Genomic DNA, 22,214 nt, shown 5'->3' on the forward strand with positions numbered 1-22,214 from the left:
AAAAAAAAATTCAATTTAAAGAAATTCAAACGGAGCATCGGAACAGATATTAGTAGTTCGAATACAAATATTTTCCGGTTTTCCTGACAATTATGAGTTTTCTTCATAAAAAAAAACCTTTTTTCAACATTTCCACCTAGCCGATGTGCCGAGGATATGGAAATCGAAAATCAAGGCAATCGGTAACATAGTTTTCAATAATTATTTTTATTTTACCCATGACCAAAGTTCCGAAATTTGCCGCCTTAACACAAACCTACGTTTTTCTCGAGTTCCCAAAATTCAACTGACCGGTAACATGCAAATTCCAGTCGAGGAAAGATGCTTTTTCGAAAGGGAAGAGGCAGAGGGATTATTAAAGACAAAGCTTGTTTCACTTACCCCACGGTTGAAAAGTGGTAGCCCGGTGTCGGATTCTGGGAAGAATCTGCCCCGAAGCGGACCGAGTTTGTTGCACCGCATAGATGGTTCCGATTGGACCGGAGGCGTTGGCGTCGATGCACCACACGACAGATCTAATATTTTGCCTGCTTGCCTGCCGGAGTGGTCCTCCATAGTGGCAGCATTCAGCTTCGAGCAGGAAGCGTTGTGGTCAAAGGTACAGCTGTGGGTGCTACCGGAACTTTCAGTGGAGGTGTGACTAGCTTGGCTACTGTCACTATCGGTTGGGCTTTCGTCGTACGTAGCCGAACCCATGGTTCTCCAATATTTCATTGTTTCTTCAGCCTACGGCTGCCAATTGGTAGATTGTGCAGGTTGATAGGATGATTGGATTTTCAATTTCACTAGATGCTGCTGGGATTTTTGTTATTAGACTGTATTAATGACTTATTACACATTCTTTTTTTTTGTCAACACGACCGTAAGGGCTCAGTTCATTTACATTGACACTGTTACTGTTCATGGACATTTACACTTGTTTGAGCATGTTTACAAAGTTTTTATTCGCCAGTCGCCTCTATTTTGTTTTTGTTTATTGTTTTTATAGCTTGGCGTCATTGTATGAGTATCAAGCGCGATTCATCTCTTCAGTTCCCAGCTACACCCATACAAACACTGTTACTTGTACGCACAATAAACACAATTGAATATAACAAAATATGTGAATGAGAGAGACACCAATCAAACATGTGTTGTAAGGGCAAGCTACACTAGCGGAAAAGACAAGGATCAAAGCGAGAAAAAGCTCGCACGAATGGTAAGGCAAAAGAGCGTTGCATGGTTTTAGTATGAAGCAAAGGATTCGATGTATCCTGGATTCGATCTGACATTCAATTACCGTTGAACATTACCGTTACCGTTATGTTTCATAGAGGCATAGGAATTATGGCGAAATGCGTACGGGAATGTTTGCAAACAATAGGCCACCAATAACAAGCAGAGCAGATAGAAACTGCCTCATTGTTACAGATAATTGTTGCTCACTTGTGTTGCCTGACACGCGGACTACTCACATGGGTAGTCCACTTGTGTTTAACTGAATAACGACACGAAAAGCAATGAAGTACAACGAACGAGTGAAGTTTAGAATATTGTTGGAATTTTGTTTAACATCAAAATTTCCGAAAAAGTTTGTGCGTCCTTCGCACAGAACACATAACCACAGCCGCGGAACGCAGAGCTGACGTTTCGCAGGTGCCCAAAGGACAGCTTTTGACAGTTGCTGTAGCATCCCTGTCGAAACGTCGCTGCACAAATGGCGGAATGGGGAAATCTATTTGACAGCAGTTTAAGCAGTCGCAGTCCGATATAAGATATGACAGAGGCGTTAGAGGTTATGTTGCCAAATTGTCATAAATCACACGCTGTCATGTTGACCAGCTCCTTCTTCAGCCTTCAATGTGGTAGGGAATTCGCATAATCGCTTAGATTGTTGTCAGTCGGATTCGAAAGCAGTTTCGCGAGTTACCGTTTTCTCCGGTAGTTAGAAAACGTAAACTAAAATTTCTACTTTTGATGTTTTGTTCAAGGCTTAGTTCGAATTTATTTATCGAATTTCGTTTGCTTTTTCGAGATTTTGATGTTCTTGAAACGTATTCTGTTGTATTTGTATGTTTTTCTTTCTCTTCTACGAAGAAATAATTGAACATGAATTGTGCGAACCAAATACTCAGTTCTGAAAGTTTGTTTACGTTACTGAAGTAACGTTTACAAAACCAATGTATTTTATTTGAAAACAAATTACAAACAGCAAATTGGAACTTTGTAAAGTTATTGTATTGATAGGGTAGTAACAACTCCTGTTTGTTAGACTGTTTGATCCAACGGATATTTCGATATTCTTTATTACCGATTTTAAACGACGCCTGCTTTCGTTTGACACATCACGCACAAGGTTGATATATGCGACGCCTGTACGTGTTTACGTGGTACAGTGGTAATTAATCGCCGATTTCTCATAAAAATGTTCGTACCAGAAAGACGGAACGGTGCATTGTTAACATTAACAGCAAAATGCATTGATAACATTGATCATAATGATAGGAACCAGTCACTCGGTTAAGGGTAAACACAAATCAAGCGATTGTGCACAGATTGTCTACCTGTAAGTATCTTGCATCTCGAACCCGGAAAACTAGCGTTTATTTCCGTTGCTTCGGGACTTCAATTTTTTGAATTTTTACCTATTTTGAATGTTTACCTCTGTTGCTCGTTCTGCTTATCCGGCTACAACACCCACCGAGCGGTTTTGGTCTGCCACAGGGACAATGTTTATCTCTATTGCTTTCTGTATAATTGGGGTTTTAAGGGCGGTGTTGTTTGGCGCTAACCAACCACCCACTATAAATACGGCCCGGTCCGTTTTTTTAAGATCAAAGAAATATCTCCCACTGTCACGCCGGTCTCGGGAATCGAACCCAGTGCCAGGGGCGGGAGAACGACCATAGCAGCCAGACCATTAGCAGAAGTGTGCGTTGATTTTGTGGATACGTTAGTATCCGTTAGCTACTTAATACGTTAGTATGTTCAATTCAAAAATCTCTGCCGATGTCACCAACATCGCTGCACGGTGTGTAGTACATGCGCTGTCATGTAGTGAAGCATGCGGAGCATCTATAGTGCTTATATTAAGAAAGGTGGCTCTATTTGTAGGTTGAATTCTATCCCCTTATATTACGGGTTATTCATCGCTGTAACATAATCATTATGTTCAAATTTCTGAGTTGCCAGCACCAACCACTATTTCTTTTTTTGCTATTTATCGCCTTTTCCAACCGTCACGGGGACCCCAAATATCGACACCCACGCGGAAATGCTGGTCATGGCGGAAGCGTTTGCTTACATCGGTCAAACAGCTAAGCCTCTGCAGTGATTTTTGGAAATGGACGTACTCTACTAACAAAACAGTGGTACTAACAGCGACCAGAAGACAAAAGGAAGAACACCATAACTAACTATATTGCAGTTATTGCATAAAACTATATTGCAGTTTAGAAACGAAGTACAAATAAATTATTATAAAATTCAAAATGTATTGTATGCATTGATAAAAATAAATATTATATAAATATATTTTTAAATTTAAAGCAAATTGTGTATTGTTAATATTCATGATCGTATAGATATATTATTAAAAAAACAGATTTAAATTGAAAATCAACCGAATATCAGCTGTCCGAAGCACGAGCACCCGTACTGCTCACCAGACTAGAGCGTTCGTGAGTTTCCTGACTTCGAGCGCACGTAAGGTGTGAGCTCCGTAGCATGCGCCGTAGCGAGGACAGTCCAGGCTATTTAAAGGCACCAGGGATAAAGGGCAAACTGGGTCCTCTGCCCTAGGTGAAAATGTTGAGCGCAGTTTTCCGCTGCTCGCTGGAGTCCGGGCCACTCACGATTTCCCGTTCTTAGATTTTCGCTTTTGCACCCACCCACTATAGTGAATTTTCAACGAATTGGAAGTGGGGTACGTGAACCATCGGCGTACAGAAAATCTGAATATTACAGTATTGCATTACAAAATGCACCGCACAGTAAAACACGAGGAAGTACGCAGGAGCGGGAAGCACGTCGACGAATCCAGACCAGCAGCATCGACGGTGTTCTAGTTGTGTTCTGCTGCTACTGGGTGGTTGGAGAGGCAGGGGCGGGCGTGGGAGGGCTAGGTACCAGTGCAGGTTCCAGTGCAAGTCCAATGTTGGGTTATTAGGGTGGCGAACTATTACGACGGGAGCTGAGTCGACATTTGGAGTACAAACATGCTGACTGAAGATGGATGGTGTGAATAGTGACCCAGAACCGCAGGACCTACTTACATCCAACGGCAGATGTGGCATGTTACAACAATCAGGACATCGGAAATAGCCTGCCCAATTCAGCGATTTAGTAAACGATGCATGTGTCGGTGCGGCCGTGAGTTTTGTTTCAGCAATACACAATTTCACCCTCTGTGTGTGTGTGTGTATGTGTGTCGGCTCCAACGTTTACTATTTTCCCGGAACAAAGAAGTTCTCGCGGTGCTGTGGGGTTGTGAAATTAGCGAACACGAACCGAGTCGCTACTAATAACCGTGTCATTTACTTGGTGAGTAATAAGGTCCGTGTAGGCGAAAGTTTGTCTTCAGCGAAACGAAACACTTCGGGGACGTTCACGGGCGGCCAAAGCGAGGGCCGCTAAGGTGTCTTCCGATCAACCCCAATCTGTTTATCCGTGTTCGGGCGTGTAAACAATGTGGACCTAGATTTGATCATTTTTTCTTCTCTTCTGCCTTACCATTTGCAGTCAAGGAGTTGCCTAGCCACCAGCAACGGTGCTTCACTAAATTCGTGACCACCTTTCTTCTGCTATTAATCCTCACAGTTCTGGTCGGCTCCTCCGGGTGCTCCTCCTTTTGAGGCTCAACCACGATGGAGACCATCCAGGACGGTCCAGACGAACGTTGGACAATCACGCGGGTTCAATCGAGCGACGAGGGCAACCGAAACGAGGATGGTCCGCAGAAGGATGAGGGTCAAACGGTGGCCCCCCGGGGTGCACAACACAACCAACCGCAGCATCAACAATATTACCACCATCACCCTCACCGACCGCAGCAGCAGCAGCAGTTGGCAGAACACGTACATCATCATCCCGCGAACGCCACTCAGAGGAAGTCACGAACCAACGAACGGAGTAAAGATCGGACGTCCGGAACCTCCAACCAACCGGACGCAGCCTCCGCAGCCGACACCCTTGTCGGCCTGGCCGCTGTCGATGATGGCGTCGGTAGTGGCGGCGGTGGAAGTAGTGACAATGATCGACGGCACCGTAAAAGCCACCCCGAGAAGGTAATGGAGGCGAGCCAGCCAGCCTATCTCTAGCGGGGACAATCAATTCGGCTTCTTCTTCATGTCTCTCTAAATGTGTTTGCGTGGTTGTTCCATGTGACCCATGTTCCGTTGTGTTGCACCTGTTCGCACTAGCTCCTTGCGCTTTGTCGCGAGTCTTGATTTTTGAAGCGTCCTGCGCCACGGTATCGAAGGCTACCAGGACATCATATTCTCCGGCCCAGTCCTGGGCAAGATCCCCCTCGGGCAATAGAGTGGAATCCCATCGAGTGCTGCAGTACGACTGTTACGTTCGCCGTGGAAGATGAGGAGTGACCAAAGTACTGTCACTAGGCTTCAACATAGAGCGGCATCGCTAATGTTTCTGTAATAAGTTCACAACGTTTCACAATGTTACACTGTAATCGGTTCTAGTTCCAGCTCGAGCTATTTTCGCCGTGTACACGACACGTTACATTTACTTGTTCTACTTTCTGATTTTCTTTCTTCCTTCTGTTCAATGGGTTTCTGTTTTTTTGCCTTTATTTTCACTTGCTCTCTTTCTTTCCTTCATTTATTATATTTTGTGCGTTTTTCCATCTTCTTTCATCTGTCAACTGTTGTCCTCCCATCGCTTCCGTTTACTAATTCTACGCGGCTTTACGCCCTTGATTTTCTTGTCTATTTAAGTCTCTCTCGTTTTCTTTCTTTCTCTCTCTCACTCTCTCTCTTTCTCTCTCTATTTCTCTCTCTCTTTGCTGCGCTATCCCCTTTTTCTCTCTCTTTCTTTCTCGCCCAATATTTCTACTCTTCAACAGCTTGTGGTGCATCTGATCATTGGTTTTCGTGATATGTGTGTATTTACACTAGTGCTACCGCTCGGTACTTTGTTCGTTTGTTTCGTCTCTGCTTACGTCTTCCAGCCAGAGGAAATTCATGAAACACACTGTCGGGTATGCATTGTATTGTTCCTAACTGTATCCTTCCGCACTTCCCGTGCCCAGTGCGTCCCAACAACCCTCAAGTCAGCGCAGCCCTGTCCGCTTCGTTTGTCCTCACACGTACCCTTATTAGTTTGTTAGGAATGAGTGGTGCGTACACACGGTACCAATAACAGTAACGTTACACCCAATCCAGGTATACAACATCATCCCATCCATTAGCGCCATCACCGGTGTCAGTCCGCAGCGCTACCTGTGGCGGATCTCCATTGCGCTACACATCGGCCCACGGTTCATTATTGCCTTCGTTTACCGCAACTGGTACCGGGCCATGCTGAGCAACATCGAGGAGCCGACGGTTAGTATTAATCCCCGTCGGCAGCGCGAAGTCTTGGGACTTGGGAGCGACCTCTCCGGTAGTAACAGGTGGCAATACACTATCTCAATCGCTCTCTCTCTCTCTCTCATCCAACAGCGACGCAAAAAGGTGCGCCGGATGATTAACGTCGTGTACTGCCTCAATCTGCTCGAGATTAGTGCCCTGTGCGGTGTCACGTACATCTCTAACAAGGAAAATTACCGTAAGTGCCTAGCAACCGCCTGCGGAGCGTGTGTGCGTTACAGTGCGCTCCAACTTAACCCTTCTGTATATCTTGCCTCCGACGCTAACAGCGCTGCACGAGAAGGTGTTCATTGTCTTCATGGTCACCTCGCTCTCGTACATGCTGGTGACACTGAAGCTGCTCCGGTTGCTCCAACCAGAGGGTCCGCAGACGCCGCACGAGGAGTCATCGTTGCGCTACAAGCAGGCCTTCTTCGCCCTCTCGATCGCCAGCACGGTTGGGTTGATACTGTTTTTCCTCAAACATCGCTTCTTCTGCCAGGACCTCGGTCAGTAGCGTTTGCCCCTCGAAGCCACACTATCACTACCATTGGCCCCCCTTAAAGAACTGTTCCATTTTTTTTTCTCTCTCTCCCTCTCTCTGTTTATATATATGTCTATATATGAATATCTTTAATGTAGCCTTTAGCTGGTTTGCGCTTTGCGAGTACATCGTGGCATCGGCCAACATGGGATTCCACTGCACGACGATGCTCGACTTCCCGACCGAGGACTTGTTGATCGCCAGAAACGCGAAACAGTACAAACAACCGTACACACGGATCGGCTGGAAGCTGGATTGAGCATGCACCGTCGGAGCAAAACTGGTGGCACCGCCCGCCGTAGTGCAGCAGCAGCACTAGCAGCCGATGGAGCCCGATTTAAATGGGTAGCTTCAATTTACGTTTCCCGCTCGCTTGCCACTAGCTGAAGGGCCCCCCCTTCTTGGTTAGACGCAACTCATCCGGACCTCGGTACTCTTGAGGAACGGAGTGTTAGTGGATGTAGTGCAAAGTCTTTAGTCTGCCACGAAGCGTAGAGCGAACAGGTCGCTCGCAAAGCGCTGCTACTAATCTGGCAGCCCGCAGAGATAAAGGCAGATTGGCAGATCGGGTTGGAAGGACTCACGGGCATAATAGTCTATGTTTTTTTTGACTGCCGTAGCACTATACTTCCCGGTCTAGCATATGGATATACTAAATGAACGTGTATGTGTACTGATGTTGCATACGATACGTAAGCGCTTTGTATGTGCCTGCGTGGCGTGGAAACTAGTGACCATTTCGTATGCTGTAGCCTTCTCTACTATGTGTTCGGCTACAATAGAATTCTGGTTTTCGTTTTCCGGAATCCCTCCAAGTTACCTGCGCCTCCTGCGCTTAGTGGCAGTACTTTCTGTTGAATACTGCACGCCCACACTCTGAGGAGCCACGGCCATTGTGTTCAGGGTGTAAAGGATTAGTACTGCATAGGGGGAGATTTTGGGCTACGGACAGTGGCTTGCGGGCATTTCGATTTGGGTAATTGCTCAACTATATTAACATGGCTCCAGGCTTTCATTTTTTATGGCTCCTCTGGTTTGATTGTTTGAATATCTTGTAAGCAGCCGTACGATCACTAAAACCTAGATGGGTGGACAGGCAAAGAATGCCCCGGCAACGCATTGCTGCCCTAGGTTCCCCGTTCCGGTGACTACATCCGCCGAACGCCTTTGTCGCCTTCGGCCATTCTCGCATCGCTGTCGCTGCAATCTCGCCATCTCCTAATGGAGATCCAACCCGCGCCCGCTCCCTCCCACCTTCCCCGTCCTTCTGGACGGCTTAAACAGATGCCGTCTGCAATGCGCAAGGGCAACGTAGGGCAGCAATCGGCGGATATAGTCGGCACCCCGCAAAAAAACACAAAGTCACGGAGGAGGATACAACGAACAGGTTAACAACGTTGTTGCATGTTTGTTGATTTGACTAGAAAATGTAATAAAACCGTTGCACTTCCGTTTTTGGTAAACGTCCTCCGACGCCACACTAACGCAATTACTCCTCACCAATAATCAGCAATTTACATGAGGGTAAGGCAAATCAAAACCAACAAGCGAAGGTGAACAACAAAACGAAATCTAAATTAACACTAGTAGTAAGGATGAATGATCATTCCCCCGTTTCCGTTCAGGACGGGACGTCAGGCAGTCATCGGACACACACACCTATGCTGTTATTTTAGTCAACTACTACAAACACTAGTAGCATAGAGCAGAATGAGTACTACAGAACCTCAAGTTCTAGGCATAGCGAAGAAGACGGCGCACGAAGCCTCAGCACCATTACCATATTTTAAAATTGAATCCTAAAATCGCCGGGTTCACTAGACAGGGTAGCCGCACCGCTGTTTGACACATACCCTCGCGTACACACACACACACACACAAACAACTTTCTGCGAATTCTATATATATATAGAGGCTATATATTTATGTAGTATACTCTATATATATTTGGTATATTCACAGAAAGTTGCGTCTCGATACGAAATGGCTGCTGCTTCATTTTCCAGCACAAGCGGACTATGGAAAGGGAAAGAGAGAGAGAGAGATACTAGAGAGAGAGAGAGAGATACAGAGTGGTAGAGGGAAATGAGCGAGAGAGTGAGTTACAACGAGAAAGGCAAAAGTGACCCATCGAAGGAATCACTCCACTCCACTGGAGACACCCACCGTTTCTGTTTCCGCTGTTGCCCGAACCGATTGCTTCGAAGCGGAACAGCATTGACATAAGGCCGAGTGACAGCTGACAGCCAGATGCCTTCGGCCTGCCCAGCTGTGTAGAAGGGTGCACTACCGACTCACTGCTGCACTGTTGGTCGGGGCTAGAAACACTAAACTTGAGTTTTTAAACCTTTGGACCAACCCCTCTAAATCTGCAACCTGCAGCGTGCCTAAGAGCGCGCGTGTTTAGTGAACTACGTTAACCATTTTAACATCTGGAAGATAGTGAACGCAGATCAGTGGCATATACTAGTATCCACACGCAGTACCCCGTAAACACTATAACGCTGCATAACAGTGTGTGTGTGTGTGTGTGTGTGTGCATGTGTGGGTGGCGTAGAATGAAAGATACAAGTAAAACAAGTGAGGAGGTGCAAAGCAAACAAACAAATAGTGATAGAGGCGTTAAGAAACCCAAGCTAAACCTTAGTAACGGGTGAGGAGTTTAGGACATTAGGACCTAGAACCGATACTAGCGCCAAATGGAAGCTCGGTAGGACAAGAAAATTGCATAGTCAAAAGAAGCTGTTAAACGCTTGTACAAACTTACTATCTTACGACGTTGGGCGATTCGCGGCTGTCGCATAGCTGATAAAGTAAAAAAGGCAATCTCGGCGACCATTTAAACCCTTTCGTAGTGAACTTACCCGCTAGCTGCGTAAGTTACCATTAGTGTAGGTTAACAAACAATTGTTACACACACGAGGCCACACCGACTCAGACCGTGCAACGATCGGCAGAACGGCCGGGCCCAGCGCTCGTGGTTATCGCATCGGTTAGTCCCAAATCAGTTTGGCTAAGGCCAGCCGGCTGTAGTAGTATTATTAGTAATAACTAGTAGTTGGAGTGCTGCTATTTATTAACAACCATCACTCAGATACAATAGTTGAATCCAGCACACGGCGGCGGCGGCGCTCCTGGTGAGGCCCCATGAGCGGCATTCTTTTTGTTAGGGAAAAATAAACAAAATAACTAAAACGACTCCCTGTGACACACTACAGCGCTGCTTGACGTTTCGATCGGACACACGTTCCCATCCATCGAACCTAGAGATACGGAAGCGATCAAGTGTTTTGCCATTTCTTACACACACACACACACACACACACACACACGCGCCCACACGTTCACAACTACCGTCAAATATAATAAAAGGAGTTAATTTTCTGTAACTAAATAAAGTGGTACACCTTTTCGATTTGCGTTCGATTGTTTGTCACGCCTCATCACTCAATCAAACAATCAATCAATTATTCAGTCATTCATCTAATCGATCTTCGATTCGAAGCGATTAAGCAATACCTTGGGGGCAGGTTCTTCGAGAAAAAGCTCTTGCTTTCCTATCGTCCAATGCATCGAGTATTGCTTTTCGAATCTTGTAAAATATTTTCGGGACCTTGTCTGGGGTTAACAAAGTGGTGTGGCACTACAAAACTGTGGAGGCTGCACCAGAGCGTCCGGCACGTCCTCGTATGCGGAATGCACATTCTTATGCCGATTCCCGTCCACAAATGACAAAAATTGTGCATTGCGATTGGTTGCGATCATTCCTACGTTCCCCAATTGTTTAACAAGAGTTAATGCTGTCTTACAGGAGTCGAAAAGTTTTGACGGGGTGCACCAATTTTACCATAAAAAGAGCTAAAGGGTTTTTAAGATTTAAAGTAAAACAAAAGCCCTGTAATTCCTGGAACTATCGCGTAGACACTTGCTGACAGTATGAAAGCCATATTCTTGTTTTCTTTCTTTCGTGGCTCCTTCACACCGATGACTAGTAAAATTGTTGGTCGTTTCGGTTATTTCATCGGTAAAAATTCGTAATTTACATAACGTAATGAAATCTGAAAAACACTAGTGCAACGATAATTCGAAGTGACCAACCATCTCATCAGCGTATGGGATGGATCTTGTTCAACCCTTTGTACGGCGTAGACATGTTTAGGAGGAGTATGGGCAGGAGAACTTGTAATGTTTCCATTCAACATTCAGCTGATCCGCCTCCACCGTAGTCTTCGATGAGCTTTCGATGCAATTATGTAGCAGTTTTCCTCAAACAGCTAAGGTTAAATTCAAGGCAAGAGCCATCAGTTAGGCAATCCCGTTGCATACTTCACAATTAGCTTTACTAGCTTATTTTACTTTACTGTACTTTCCACATACTTGGCCGGTATTCATACTTGGTGGACGAAGGCTCTCGACTGCGAGCGGTGGAAAAGTTCCTTACAGCAGGCAAAGACCGCTCGGCGGTTGTAGCCGGATAAGTAAGTAGTAAGTAGTACTTTCCACAGATTTTTTTAATTAAATATTTGACGGCTACTGTCCTTACGCTCAACTTTGAATGTACTGCCATGTAGTCTGAGCTTTGAACTATCTGACTGCTTTTTCTTTCAATTTTTGCAGAACACTCCTCACGAAGAAAAGTTGACCGAGTATCTGAAGTTCAATTGGAGTAGTTTTTCACCGATAGAACCGTGACTTTTCACCGATTTCTCCACAGAAATCCTAGATCGGTGGAATTATGAACCTACTGAAAGAAAAGCAAACGGTTAAAAATAAATAAGCTGATTTTTTTGGATTTAAGTGGGTGAAGTTGATCTCCGGAAATGTTTACGTTTACTTAAAACGGACTTTTTTATGTTTATTGTTTTGCCAGCTGTACCTGGATCGAGCGTTGGATCGTTTCGTAAAGTTTTTCGTTCATTCAATTGAGGTTATTTTGGCTTCCTAAACGCAATCTTCAGTTAACATTACTATTCAAGGAATATTAAGTTTAAATTTCGTCTTGAGGGATCTGATAATTGGTTGTTTTCGTTCGGTTTCTTATTAGTTCTTTATTGAACATGAAAGTTTATTAGGAAAATCACGCCGTTTATTTCAACTACATTTAACGGTTGCCCCTGCGCCTTGCTTATTGTATGATTAAAAGCGAGTCACACGGGAAACTGCACGTAAGTTAAGAATAAACAACTCAAAACTGAGGGCCTCCGTCCGTAAAGAAATATTGTTTTAATGAATAATAGAAACTTTGAGCGATTAAGCTTCCTTCGTCTGTTAATGGAGGTATTTTTTTCTAGAGACTCTGTGTGGTGATGCCTTAGCCTCTGTGAGTGTATGTATTATGGCATGGTATCGCAAAAGTGTCGACTCTAAAAAAATCAGCTACTTAAGACAAAGGGTGGTCCTGAATGCGACCAGTGGCCCTGAAAAGGACCATTGGACTCCGTGCAGGTTTTCGAACCCGGCCGGCATGCAGCATCTCGATCATCCCGCGACAGCAAGATACCCCGCCGCGAGCAGCCACAACGATCAAGAGCCGAAAAAACCGCGCCGGGCTTTGAAAAAACCCTAAGCCAATAACAATAATAATAGTACTATACAACGGGAGTAAAGTAAATATCAAAACTCCTTGATTCAATATTTGTGTACAGTCCGATTCTTCTAAGGAAATTAAGTAGATTTCGTTTTTGGTCTGGATGGTGGCAGAGGATTTATGATATGTCTTGGTCTATTTGGCAGATCCTTGTTTCGTTGTATTCATAGTTTCGAGTAGCCGTGGCATTCTTTGAGGCTATGGGTCGCTGTTATAGTTACTTCCCAGTGTTGGCATAAAGGTGGATTGTACTACTTGTCAGTCAGGTACGAGTGAGTCAGTCAAGTGTGTCCAATTTTCTATGGAGATTGCTACTCTTTGGTCTTGGCTGGTGATAGTGTCGGTCCAGGGAAGAATGGAGGTTGTTATTTATCTGAGGGACCTAACCGCAACTGATTTATGAGTCCAAATTTCACGTCTTAAACAGTGATTTGTCCCTAGAAATTCTCCTGTGCCTGTTCCTTTATAGCTCCCATACGTCGTCTTCCTGTCCGTTGCGTTTTTATTTCAGAGCAGTCTACTTAGTTTTTGCTGACTTGGTCGTTCTCGCTACCCTATAACATTTACCGGATAGCGATTTCGCGTTCGCGCGACATTTTTTGATTGTTTTCTTATCGAGCCAGGTCGCTCGTAGCTGTCGTTGTTGCTTGTTCGGTTACCTTAGCGACGCTGGCCCGAATAGCTGATTTCTATAGTCGCGTGGATGGTGGCTGGTTCAGTGGATCGTGGCTTTCGTGTTTCCTTATCGTTGGTTTCGTACCAGGTATACTTAAGCGTACGATGCATAATAACCTAAGCATACTCGTCTCGTTCTCAACACATACTCCAGGGGGTCTCGGAGGAACACTGGTCTGCCTATTAGTGTAGGTCGCTCTATTGGTCTAGAACTAAATCCGCAGAGGCAAACGGTTTCATCTAGAGGGCCAAACTTGGACGCGATGGAGCAGCCTGGTAATGCAGCGATGGACCACTTGCGCGAAGATCCCTTCAAGAAGATCGTTTGTATCGTGCAGAGAGTACGCCACGGACGATCGTCAAGCCACCCACCTCTCTCTCTTGACTCTCTTGAGATGTTATTTACACAGAGAGAATCTTGCGAAGCACAACTCTATAGCATCTCGCCCCGCGTATCATACGTTATCGGAACTCTTGATAGTTTTAGTTATCGTTATAGGTAGCAATTATCGGAACTCGAAGAGATTTGTCACTCAAGTTTTCTATAGTGAGATGCGATTTCTCACGCTGGCCGTTCGCTCTCACTATTTGCGGAAACAGAGGATTTAAAAACTGGAAGTACCCTTCGATTGGCTGCTTCTCTTTTGCGCTAACGGAAGTCCTCATCTCCGCGGCGAGAGTCAGCCCACACATGCAACCGGTCAGTTCTGCGTGCCTGTCGCTATTCACGCACACGTGGAATCGACTGATTTATTGCATCTCAGCGTCAAGCTGACGCTTCTTCGTTCCATACGCGATTTGTTTGCTGGTTTTACCCACTTTTTACAGAAAAAAATTTGGTCTAATCCGGTTCGTTTGGCGTCGGACAGTATTCTGAACTATTCTGGTCTTTGTCACCATTCGCTGGTATGTACATTAAGTTTGCCACGCTTAGAGACGAACTTGCGCCGTAGAAAAAAAAGCAATGCAATTCTTGAATGTTAGTAGGGTGTAGGGTTCACAATTAAAATGTGGACTATTCCTAAGAGGCTCGGCTCTGTAGTGTGTTAGGATTCCGACTCCTCAACACCTCCTTGTCGTGCAGAGCGGCAAAACATTTTTTTCAATCCTTTGAGCGGATGGCCGAATATAACTGAGTTCGGCAACGTGGTTCCCGAAAGGTCCTAGGACACTTGCAGGGATCTTAAACACTACCGGCACGATGGCACCGGTCCGGCGTAAAACATAAGAAAGTTACAGAAAGTAACCAAGTTGCGGGTCCGGTAGCCGGATAAGAAAAGAGAGTTGGCTCCTCACCGCAATGAAATCCGCTAAGAAAATGTAAAAAATGAGTGCCGCCGAACGCCTATTCTGATCCGAGCGCGAGTGGCGGCGACCAGTAAGCCAATGAAAGACGGCAACGATGTAGCTGCTCAACCATTATGCCTTCTCCTCGTAAGCGATTGGTGGTGTTGTGTTAGTCGTACTCTAGCCAGCCTGCCTACCAGAAGAACACGCAAGACCAAGGTGCGCGCACGAGTGAGTGTGTGTGTGTTTGGGTGGTTGGCGGGGGGGGGGGGGGGAGAGGATGGGGCTGTCAGAGAGAAAGAGAGCGAGCGAGAGAGAGAGAGGGGGATTCAAACTTTCCACTACTTCCACTTCGGTCTGATCAATCTGTCCCCACTGCAGCCCTTCGGCGTTCCCATCCCTTCCCCAGCTTCTTCATCGACTTGGCAGCAACGGGGGCGCGGCGGCGGCGGCGGCGGCGACGACGACGACGACTTCAGCAACTGGTAATTCAGGCGGTGGAGGAGCTTGCGCGTGCGCGCCAGCGCAGTACCTCACTGCCACCACAGCATCCACTATCCGGTCCGCTCGGTGTCCGCTGGTCCGCCGACTCAGAAGCGCCAGGCTCAACACCCATCGGAGGCGGCAGCGGCTTCAAGCATGAACTGCGACTACTCGAAGTTATTCTACTCTAAACGTGAGTACCACTTCTCAATTCTTCTACCGGCTGGGTTTGGCTGGGTATAGCGGCTCCCCCCCGTTTCTTGGTAATCGGAGTCCCTCCCGACAACGGGAGAGTTGTCTAGAGTTGGCGCTGACGGTGTAATTTATACACGAGATGCTCGTCATGTGCTCCGAGGAAGTAGCGACTGCAGAACTTCAGGGCGCATTAGGCGGCAGCAGCATTACTTAACGACAAAACGCTGATGTTTTTAAAGCTGCAGATCTAAGGCCATCGTGCTCTGGACGCGCTGAGCTGAGAGTACGCAGTGATGCATTGCAAGCTGCGCTCAACATGGTTCGTTTTCTGATTTACGATGGGTATCCAATGGTATGATTGGTAGTGCCCTATGCCCTTGCCCTATGATTCATGAGGACGAACCTGCATAGTGGCCTCCGCGATTGGTATGTCTTCTTGTCAAAGGTATTCATCATCCCTTACTACCGGTCAGAGTATCAGATTACCTTGTTCCAGGCTTCGTTCCGCGGTGAATAGCTTAGGTTAGGTTCTTTGTCTATATGCCTCAGACGTGGACCATTCCGGGGAAACAGATTAAAGGTTCGCTTACTACAGCATTCGAATCTACCATGTTAGTTGTTAGCTGCCGACGTCCTGAATGCAGAACCTCGTGGCGTGGCGAGTCTAACCTATACTGCAATTGTTGCTCTCTGAGGCCTTACACGTACACTCCTCGCAAAACTACAGATCGTCTGGTCATCTACAAACGTCCCTAGTCTATACAGCCAGTAAATATATATACAGAAATCGGTAATCGAGTACCGACCGGTCCAGGCGAGAAGCAACAGCAATTATTGACTCTTATTACAGGATTCTGCAGAAAACCCAGAGTGTGTAATTGTTTTTTTTTGTGAAACTACATTTTATTTCTCCAAAAGACGAAACTGTCTGACGAAAGTATTCAAGATTTAAAAAAATTATTTTGAACTAATATGGTCTGCTTTACAATGGTCCTCAGACATTCCAAATACGAGTTGTGTCCGTTGCGCGAGTGTGATCTATCGAGATAGTGGCAAAGTGTTTAGCCCTTAAGTGTAATCTTTAATTCGGACCTAGGATAGAAAATTCTCCGGATTTCAAGCTTTCACGAATTTTTTTTCCAACAGTGAATCGTGAATCGACTTTGACAGCAGGCTCGATGAAAATGATTAGAGGAGCATCTATCACTGCGGCAGTTACTGCGAGTGACGAAGACTTACTCCTGGTTGATGAGTCGGAAGCTAAACCGAAGCTCATACGTGCGTTGAGTTATATTTGTGAGTTTGCACATGCATAATTTTGCGAGTTCACTAACGGTGCGTATTTGTCCATCAAAGAATACAAAGGTCGTAGAATGAGCTCTTTCGAGCAAGCTCCAAAACTACATTACTCTCGTAAGTCAAACTTTTGTTTGTGACTTCCAGGCCACATTTCACTATGAGTGGAATGCTTCGGATTGGATATTTTCTATTTACTGGCCAGTTGATTTAAGGCACCCAGCTCCTCACTTAAGGCATCCAGCTCCAACAAGTCAGGACTACCCCGGTGAGAGAGTAGTCGGTAACGCTAAGAGATTTCGTTCGAGCCGATGTCCTTCTTCCCCAAATATTGCAGGTAGCATTGAAGCAGGTTTAGTGATGCTAGTGGTCTACAAACTTTTCGATGGCTCACGCCCACGAACAATTACTGGTTATGGTTTTCCAGCGAAATTGTAATACAATCACACCGTCACCATATGTCTAAAGTCCGTACAATAAACAATTGTTGCTACCAATTTGACGTACCTGTCATTATAGATATGAAGGATATGGTTGTTTGAACTTATGCAACAGTGGTGCCGTAAGTGGCAAGTCTCACTTTGGCACACTCCTCTCCCGGTAGTTCGCCCGGGTACCGAAGATCGTAAAAGTAATAGTAAATCCGCTGCTAGAATTCGGGAAGCCACTATCGAGTAGTTTCGAGCAGGTTTATTTTTGTCGCGAATCCGCGCACGGTATCAGGCGAAACGACACACACACACACACACATACACACGCACACACCTACATGTTAGACTCAGTGCGACACTGCGAGCGAAATGCGTCGATTTGGTTCCGCAGCTATCGAGCGCCATTTTCGAGCGAGTGCTCGACGACGAGACGTACCCACCGTAGGACCCACTAGAAAAATCAAGGTTTAATTTTGGAACGAAAACTGCACACTCCGATGCCGGGCCAGGCTCGCACAGTGTGCGGGGCCATCAAAGCTGCACGGCACGCGAAAATAGGCAAAAAGACGCGCTCGGCCAAGAGAAGATGTGTTGTGCCAATGCGAGCGAATGAGAGCAGCAGTCGGCTTCGTACGTCAACCTTTTCCACGCCTCACACGGCTCAGCGCGCTCGACGCCGCGCACACTGCGCACGATGCGTCGTCATCCCCTGGGCCCGGCCCCAGACGCAGCACAACTCGTGCCGTGCAATGGTGGAGAAAACCGGGTGAAAATTTGCTATTTATAATGGAAAACCGGCGGCACCTCGTCGGTGGCCGGAATCTTCCGTCACCCCGCGCGCGCGCAAATCTACAGCTGGGTGGCAGATCTAGGAGCACGGCGACAGCGAAGGAGGACCGTCGCGGCGGAGTCCTCTGCTTCTCCGAAGGATTTCCGCCGTCTGGAGTCGATGGCGGCTAGCGAACAACCGTGCATCGAGCATCGAGTTTCAAAACCATAGGACCCACGGTTGGGTGTTGTCGGTGGGAAGCGGTAAGGTGGGAAGGGGACGTGGGTTCATATGTTCAGTTTTGTACTTCGAACGTGCCGTGAGTGGTTCCCGCTCTCCGCTCCGATATTGAATTGAGTCACTTGAGCTCGACGGCTACTCTCCGCCACGATCCGGTGTCTTGCGCAAAACTACACACTTACGAGATTAGCGCAGTGGGCATTATTCTCCACACTTATATAGGGTGGACTGTTTGGAGTCCGAAGATGGGGCACAACATATCGATTGTGGTTGTCGCCGTCCTGTTGAAACCAAATGTTGTCCAAATGTTTTCAGGTTGTCAACGTAAATGTCAACGTTTTTACTAAATGGTTACAATTTCCAGAATGAAGTTTGACGTTTTAACAGACAAGTAATCGGCAGTTTAAAATCCAAAACACTTGATGGAAATCCTTAGCAACCGATGGGAGTCTAGCACAGTGCAGTGCGCAATAGACAGCCATGCAATGTATACCTTTGCAACAATGTGTTTTGATGATTTTGACGGCAACAGCTAAAGGTACTCCCCAAATGTACAAACTGTCCGTTATTTCGGGCTCTAGCCCCTTGGACATACCCTTGGAGTCAATCGATTCTACAAACTTGCCAAGAGCATCAGCGAAAGTATTAAAGTAATAACTAGGATCAAATGGTATTACTTCTTGAATACAAGTGCACTAGTCTAGTACTTGTCAAAGGAGCATAACAGACATTAATTCCAATATGGCCGTGTCTGAAGTGAGCTGAGAAGCTGTCGGCCGTCAACTGATGCAGAGCCTACACAGATAACAGGCTCCAGATAAGGGTCGAAACGGCTCCTGGCCTAACTAATCCCAAACCAGATAAGCGAGCCGTAGCCTTCTCTTGACGTTCCATTAGATTGGTGTTAATTGGCACCTAACGAGCGTTTCTGTTGGACGCATCTTTGGCTAGTGTCCACGCGATCGCCTGCTATCGAACCCCGTGCATCGTTTCGCAGCGGTCTCACTGTTCGCTCTTTCTCTTACTCTTTCAGCAAGTTGACGATTGTTGTTGTTTTGTATCAATTAGGAAACTTTTAGCATTGCATTTTTCTGCATCTGGTAACAAGATGGACCTGTGCTGTAGACCAAGGGATTGCCGAGAAGTCGTCCTTTCGGAAAGCTGGAAGACTATCGAAAAGTCCTGACCCGACGCATGTCTATGGGCTCGGAAATGGAATCATCCTGCCAGAGCAAGAAAGAGAGAGAGAGCGAGAGAGAGAAAAGTTTGGAATACACTATACTCTTCGTTCTTTCGAGACTTTGTAATTGGACTAGCTGCCGCTAATCTCACAAGCTCGGTTTGTTGCTAGTTTGTCAACGTTGTCAATGTTGGGGTGTTGCGAGTGGACATAGTTTGCCAGTTCATTCGCCGCCCGGTTGTTCGGCCCGGCCTGTCACGTCGCCATAGCCCGCGAGTGTCGCACGGATCATCGCGCCGGACCAGATTGAAGCTCGCCGAAGCCATCCGCGGGACACGCCTGGCCCGGCATTCAGGCATTCCGCGCAACGAAACCGGGCTGCCTGATGGAATGCGATGGCCCGCGTGGTGTTCCGATGGCCATCACAACAGGCTGTCCGCTGGCTGCCCTCCGGAGAGATACCTGCCTGAGGTCCGAGACGAGCGACGACGACGAGGATACAACTTTTTTCGGGACTCTCGGGAACTTTGCTGGAGTCCCCAAGCAGTCGGTGGGTAAGACCGGATAGGTTGTCCAGGGAGCCGATTCTAAGCGATTCTGCAGTCAGGTTGTCGATCGGTTTTCCGTACGCCCGTTGTCCAAGACTTGGGCGTTTTCTGCGAAATTTGTGCTGCTTCGTCGGTACCCCGTGTGCTACAGCGGCTTCAGCATCTTTGATGTTGCCCGCGTTCTTCGACCCCTTTCCCCTCTACCCGGCCTGCCGTACGTTCCTGTGCTTGCCTGCCTGCCTGTGCCTGTCCTGGCTGGAATGGGGTTTCTGGTCGGATGGATCGTTGCGCGCGCTGTTCCGAAGGGCCCAGGAATGTCCGCGTTGGTTGAAACTCTCTCGCCGTAGACGGGGGGAGCTCTGGATCGACGTGGACCCGAGTGGTGAGGGGGGTCTTGGGAGAGGGGGGGTGAATGGGAATGGAAACATTCCAAAGCAGCGAAACTGCTAGGCACGCAGACTTGCCTGCCGGCCTCGGCCTCGGCTCGTCTGCTCGGCTGCGCTCCTGGGAAAGGATGCGCGCACACACAGCGTTGGCTCCGGTCCGCATGGAACCGCTCGTCCGGAATGGAGCACGACGACGACGAAGGAAGAAAATGTAACAATCCCTGGCATTCCTTTCGAGCAAGCGACGGCGAGAAAAATGAGTGGCAAGACCGGAGTGGACCAAGGGGGGACGGCTTTTGCGAGCTGCTTTTGCGTCGTGATAGGGAGTAGAAAATGTGAAGATAAAATTAAATAAATGATATAAGGTTGCACGTATATATTTTAATTCCGTAGCTCGTTCCGACCGGCCGCGGCCGCGGCCGGGCGCGCGCGTTACTACCCTAACCCGTGTGCACGCCACGCCGGCCCAACATGGGCAGCGTAAACATTCCACGAAACATTCTTTTCTCGGCCCCCCTCCCGGCACGGCACATGGGAACCCCGCGCCCAGCCAATGTGCAGCAACCCTCTGCACGTTAGAGGCCCCCTTCAGAGCTAGCGCGATGCCCTCGTCCGATTCACACCACCATCCCGCTCACTCTCTCTCTCCCTTCCTCCCTATGTTTTTCGCTCTCTTTGTAGTTTTGGGTGGAAAATTGAATTGGGAGTTACGGTGGAGGTAGTCGGTCATTTCTGCAGTTGCCTGTGGAGTCGTTGTCGTTGAACAAAAAACTTCCAAAAATATCTGTCGTTTCCGGTATCCCGGCGGTGCAGTAACACATGGACTGAAAAGTCGCGAGTTCCGGTGCCGCTCTAACATTTCAATACCAGTTTTTTAAAACGATTTATCTTTTGCCTCAACCTCAATTTCCTCAATTTTAAGGATAACCTTCCTTCCTTCCTTTCCAGCGAAATTTCTCCCAGGTGAGCTTTTTTTTGAGGTCTGTGAACAGCCAGTAGTTGCTGGGAGCCAAATCTGGCAAATACGGTGAATATATGAACAATCCGAAGTTCAATCCATGTGGCTTTGACATTGTTTTGACTGACTTGTGACACTTGTTGTGTTGTATTGATGAAACCATATTTGTTTCTTTGCGGTCGTTTCTTTGGCAATTTCACCCTTGAAGGTCGCTTCAATAACGCTACATAATATTCACTGTTGATGGTGTTTTCGTTCTCAAGATGGTCAATGAATATTACACCACGCACTACCGATTACATCCCAAAATACCGAGTCCATAATCTTTCTAGCCGATGGTTGTGCTTTCCGGCACTTTGGACGAGGTTCACCAGTTGCTTTCCACTCAAAGACGCTCGTGTTGATTCCGGATTGAAGTGATGGATCCATGTTTCATCAATTGTCACATAGCTCAGTATCGTCAACACTAACATGATCATGCAATACAAAGCTAACGCGTGCTTCTGATGTCTCTATAATGTCAGCTAACTCAAGCACCTTCACTTTTCGATCATTCAAACCGATTTTGTGGTTTGTGAGTTTTCTGGTGTTACCGACCCATTTGGACTTTCCACTGGTTGAACGGTATTTTTTCCCCATCAAGAAGCAGCAAAAAATTAAAACACGGAATTGTTTTTGATAAGACCTTAAAAATAAGACTAGCGCGCTCTATGTGTCTAGGTCCGAGACTTTTCATCCCATGCGTTAGGTGGGGAAGGCTTTGTAGGCACAACGTGCTTCACCTCGGCCAAACCGCGTTACAGCACGGACCCGTTTCCGCCAACACCGGAGAGTCAGGGATGGTTTTGAAGTCCGGAATCATCCGGAGCCACACTTATTGGTGGATTGGTGTGGACCTTCACCTTGCGCCTGGTGGATCCAAGGGGTGTCAGTGTCGAGATGAGTATTGAGGGCAACATCGTCATCGTCGTCGTGTGCGTGTCGGTGGCTTTTTCTCGACGCTGCTCTCCTCTCTAACGCATCCAACGGCCATCCTGGAACTGCTGACAGCTTCCGTCACCCTCCGTCA

At 47.0% G+C, this 22,214-nt stretch overlaps 2 protein-coding genes across 2 annotated transcripts in view; both read left to right on the top strand.

The window, feature by feature from the left end:
* Positions 1-22,214, top strand: part of LOC128274223 (uncharacterized) — a 305,029-nt gene that overhangs the window by 65,342 nt on the left and 217,473 nt on the right. The gene's annotated exons all lie outside the window — the stretch shown is intronic.
* LOC128274492 (post-GPI attachment to proteins factor 2-like) lies at positions 4,845-7,369 on the top strand. The gene is made up of 6 exons (XM_053012748.1): positions 4,845-5,264; positions 6,062-6,196; positions 6,381-6,542; positions 6,660-6,765; positions 6,857-7,075; positions 7,209-7,369. Exons 1-6 carry the CDS (start codon positions 4,845-4,847, stop codon positions 7,367-7,369), a joined length of 1,203 nt encoding a protein of 400 aa, XP_052868708.1.

Source organism: Anopheles cruzii, chromosome X (assembly GCF_943734635.1).
Source record: "Anopheles cruzii chromosome X, idAnoCruzAS_RS32_06, whole genome shotgun sequence".
Classification (NCBI taxonomy): Eukaryota; Metazoa; Arthropoda; class Insecta; order Diptera; family Culicidae; genus Anopheles; species Anopheles cruzii.

Bases quoted from the DNA above. Each gene is read 5' to 3' on its own strand.
- LOC128274492 (XM_053012748.1), top strand. From the start codon at position 4,845: ATGGAGACCATCCAGGACGGTCCAGACGAACGTTGGACAATCACGCGG. The intron at 6,543-6,659 runs GTTAGTATTAAT...CTCATCCAACAG, and splicing joins GCAACATCGAGGAGCCGACG to CGACGCAAAAAGGTGCGCCG. The intron at 7,076-7,208 runs GTCAGTAGCGTT...TCTTTAATGTAG, and splicing joins CTTCTTCTGCCAGGACCTCG to CCTTTAGCTGGTTTGCGCTT.